The sequence below is a fragment of the Pteropus alecto genome, unplaced genomic scaffold, assembly GCF_000325575.1.
Source record: "Pteropus alecto unplaced genomic scaffold, ASM32557v1 scaffold23, whole genome shotgun sequence".
NCBI lineage: Eukaryota > Metazoa > Chordata > Mammalia > Chiroptera > Pteropodidae > Pteropus > Pteropus alecto.
In genome coordinates, this window is record NW_006435837.1 from 5,730,381 (window position 1) to 5,734,610 (window position 4,230).

A 4,230-nucleotide genomic window follows, 5' to 3' on the forward strand; every position below is an offset into this window, starting at 1 on the left:
GGCAAAGACCAGGCCAGAGAAGACTCTCCATCAATGCACCATCAATTACAGTGCATCCGTATCACAAGGGCATCAAATGAAATGATGCAGTTCTCTATTATGAAAGACAGTTAATTGTGACACTCGGGACATAGGATCAGGACACAGGACAGCAAGCATAGTGTGACCCAGTTTATCAACAGTGACACATAAAGACGAGTGCAGCTGAGGGGTTATAACATGGGCATCGTGGTTCTCAATGGGTACACTATTCTGATAGGTTTATAGTCTACTTCATGCTTTCCTAGTTTGTCAGAATTTCAGTAAGTCATTTCTAGTGAAATGCAATACACTACAACTACATAATTTACACAGACCTTTGTACTTTCCTATGAGAATTAACCAACATGGAAACAAATTAAATAGATGCAAAGGTACCACCTGCTTTTCATACTGCAAAAATACTCTGTTCTTTATGTGATCAATCTCAACTGCTCATTAAAATGTCATTTGTGCAAACATGTAGAGACAGTGAAGGTAGGCTATGAATATAAGAAATGTCACCTGCCTAGCTGTCCTTTGGCCTTCATCAAACTAAAATGCTTTTCCTCTTTTGGTCACGTCAACACTAGAGATGGAACAGGTATTTTATTTGGCTGTGGGGAAAGTGAAGCAGGGCAGGAGGGAAGAAAGCCAAGAAAAAGGTGTTAATGAATGGATTACTACAGCAGGCAACTGGGGCTCGGTCTCACTGCAAACCCTCCGAGGAACAGTGGGTAACAAAAATCACAGAACTGTCCCCGCTGGGGGTCAAGGGAGTCAAGAGGCTTTATCCTCAGACTCCCTTCCCTCATCAGTGTTCTGTAGGAATGAGCGGCTATGGGCCAAACATGGTGCTATCTGTATTGTTTATTATCTCAACAAAACCCTACAATTCCATGGAGTATTGGCCCTATTATACAGATTAGGAATCTGAGATGCAGAAAGATTAAGCCAGCTGAGCTAGACTCTGAGTCCAGTCTTGTCTCTTCCGCTCTATGGTGCAATGTCGTAAAAGCCACAGCTCATCCGGTCTCCAACACAGCTGACACTCCTTGTGGGCTTACAGAGCCTGAGAGATGTTTGCACGTTTCTAGCCTCTCTCCTTGCAAGAAAAAGGTAATTGAGAGAACTGGCCAGATTGTTTTAATCTTCTTGCATCCATAGAACATCTTCTATGTCATAATCCACCAGCTATGTGAAATTTTTAGAGCATCATCATCCATGGCTACTCCCACCTCAAATACCAGTTACTATAAAATTATATCAGAATTTGGATCAAAGTATGGGGGAAAATTCAAGGCAAATTTTTATCTGATGAACTCATGGCAGAGAATCAAATTTCATAGAGAGTTCCAGATTCTAGCATATTATAAAAACATTCTATAACTTTACTGTGAAGAGAGTACTTTATTAGAACAAATAAAACATGCTGAGCTCTGCCGGGACAGAGAGGTCATACTAATGTGTGAGCCAGAGACTTTTCTTGCTTTAGTAGAAAAGATAATAATCTGCAAATCACTAGCATCTGAGGTTGGCTTGATTTAAAATGCACATAGATATAGAAAAAGTTTCAGGAAATCACTGTATTTATAGCTTGCCTACATTAGTCAGTGGAAAGGCCCATGCTGCTCCCAAAAGAACACTCGGGATGGCGCTGTATCCTAGCACCTTCACTAAAGCAAGGGTGTGGTTCTCATCTGCTGTTCCGCGGGTTCCCTAGGTGGACGTCCCCCAGTTCACAGGGAGCCAGGGGAGCTGACAGGCCCCTACAACACCCCACCAAACCCCTCACTCCTGCCTCCAATCCAGCTCTGCAGCACCTGGCTCAAGAAAGTCCCAGCCTCAGAAGCCGCAGAGCAGCCCACCTGAAGGAGCCCTTGCTCTAGACCCCACACCAATAGATTTAGACGGTAGAGCCCCGTTAGCACTAAACCCCAAAGGACACGGGACCTTCGCCACAAGGATAAAAAGCAGAAGATTCTGGCCAGGCACTGATCACCCAGATCTTTCACGAAAGAACCCCAGAAATATCTGAGGAAATGACAGATAGCAAGCTTGTATACAAATTACCACAATGCAGAGAACAAGACCCCAGCCATGCACTCAGTGGGCTGTCTGGCGTTGAAGCACTTTTATCCTCTTGGTACAATTTCATAATTCTTGATCCAGAGCAAGTGTGGGCAAGGCTCCAGACACATGTGCTATCTATCTGCCTAGAACTGCTTTCCCACCCAACAATCCCACAGCAGTGCTTAGACCCTCCTGGGATGGGAAACAGCCAGGCCTGCTGGTTCCCTGAGCTCACAAAGGCCTGTGCGGCAGACACCCATCCAGCGACTCCATCAGGAATGGGAAAGATTGGGGTGCAGAGGGCACTTCACCTGGCACACTGGGCTGGAAGACTTTATTCAGATCCAAGGAGGAGGCTCTGGAATGGGTTTTCTGTGGCCGCGGTGGCGGGGTGGGAGGGTCCTCGCCCCTTTTCATGGCCTCTTCTATGGAGGTGCTAGAGTAAGATCTGCAGCAAAACAAGGGAAGGTCAGAAGGGAGACAACAAAGCTTTACTCTCTGAAGTTGGCCTTAATTGGAAAATATCCACAAAAGTCACAGTGACTGCAAAGGACTGACGAGCTCCCAAAGCAACCATGGACTCTACTGTCCCCTGGATGTCCCTATCTACGACCGTGAATCAGAATATTTTTTAACTTCTTTGCTCTTATTCTACGTCAGACCTAAATTTATCCAAAAGGAAAGGCTTTCTGTAAATTCAAACCCATTTCTACAGGAACTGTTAATAAGAACAGCATGTAAACCCTTCCACTTAGGTAGCTGCATGTTTTAATGGAAGGGCTTCATGGTATTAGCTGAATGCAGAACTTTTCTCCTGTTTACATGCAAATGTGATGACAGGTACACATGAAGTTGGGACAGAAAACTGAGAGTAAGAATCAAATGAAATTCAGGAAAGGAAAATACTCATCAACCAGGCTGAGGGGTCTATGTTGTCCTACCATGAGAAATACGGGTTTGGGGAGATTTTCAAAGCAAAAGCCTCCTCTTAACCTCCTCCCTCAACCTGTGACAAGGTAGTAACTACCTAGGCAACTTCTGAGAGTGTAACTCCAATAACAGACATAAAGAAAAATGAATAACTTGCTAAAGGTCACACGGCTAGAAAGTAACGTAGGTTTGACTCAAACTCTGCTCTCTCTCTCTGCTTCTAAATTCCATTTTTAAAATGTTCTGATACTGCGTATAAGAAATCTTTTGGTGGTAGTGGCTAGACTATTTATTAGAGACTACTTATTTTCTAAGTTAATTCAACTCAGTATATTAGTCTATTACTTAGGAATAGGTTTGTGGACAAGTTCCCAATATGATTTTCTAAGAAGGGGATGTATACGTCTGTTCTATTCAACTTCTCAGCAAAGCTCATGTCAAAGAAGAAAACGAACTCTGAGTCAGAAGTGTGTCTGAGAGACAAATTAACCTCAGAAAACTGTTCTTAGTATTTAGCTATCAGAGTGGCACTTATGAAATTAGAATCTATCCATGTCTATTAAGCAACTTCAGTTCTTGGTAATGCTCGTTTCGACACAGTGAGCTTTCATTTTCCTGAATAAGTTTCTCAAGGTCTCTTGGTGGTAGTCGAGAGTTTTGTCATGCAAGGATGCAATCTTTAATAAAGCCACCATAGAGGCATGTGATGTGCTCTGGGGTGGTCCCTGCAGCATAACTGGCAAGACAGACAAGCAAAGGCATGCAGGAACCAACAGGAAGAATGTTCGCATATTTTCAACCAGAATGAAAGGGCATAGACGTGAAAGGACAAGAAAATTTTCAAATGGGAAATCTTGATAAAAAAGAAAAAAAGGAAATTAGAGACCCTGGCTAGAAATTAAAAAACTTTCTATGTCAAACACAGCTTTAGTGAAATTTTTATTCACGAAAGACAATAATGTGTATGTATATTAATATGTACACATACACACACACACACACACACACAGAGTTAAGCACACTATCCCATACCACATAGCTCATTCCATTTTATTTCCATATATAACCTGTGTATTTATATTTTCATATGGAAAATTAACTGAATATCAAGTGATACTGCAAAACTATGATTGCACCCAATTAAAATATAAATGTGCAGGGAATTAATAAAATGATGAATATAGCAATGTTAGAATGGTAATTTTACCT

The 4,230-nt window shown here is 42.2% G+C and overlaps 1 protein-coding gene across 1 annotated transcript in view; it reads right to left on the reverse strand.

The window, feature by feature from the left end:
• REPS2 (RALBP1 associated Eps domain containing 2) overlaps window positions 1-4,230 on the reverse strand; it is a 133,669-nt gene that overhangs the window by 65,523 nt on the left and 63,916 nt on the right. Inside the window, exon 13 of the mRNA XM_025046608.1 lies at window positions 2,403-2,539. Coding sequence (XP_024902376.1) covers window positions 2,403-2,539 — 137 coding nt within the window. The remainder of the gene's footprint in view (window positions 1-2,402; window positions 2,540-4,230) is intronic.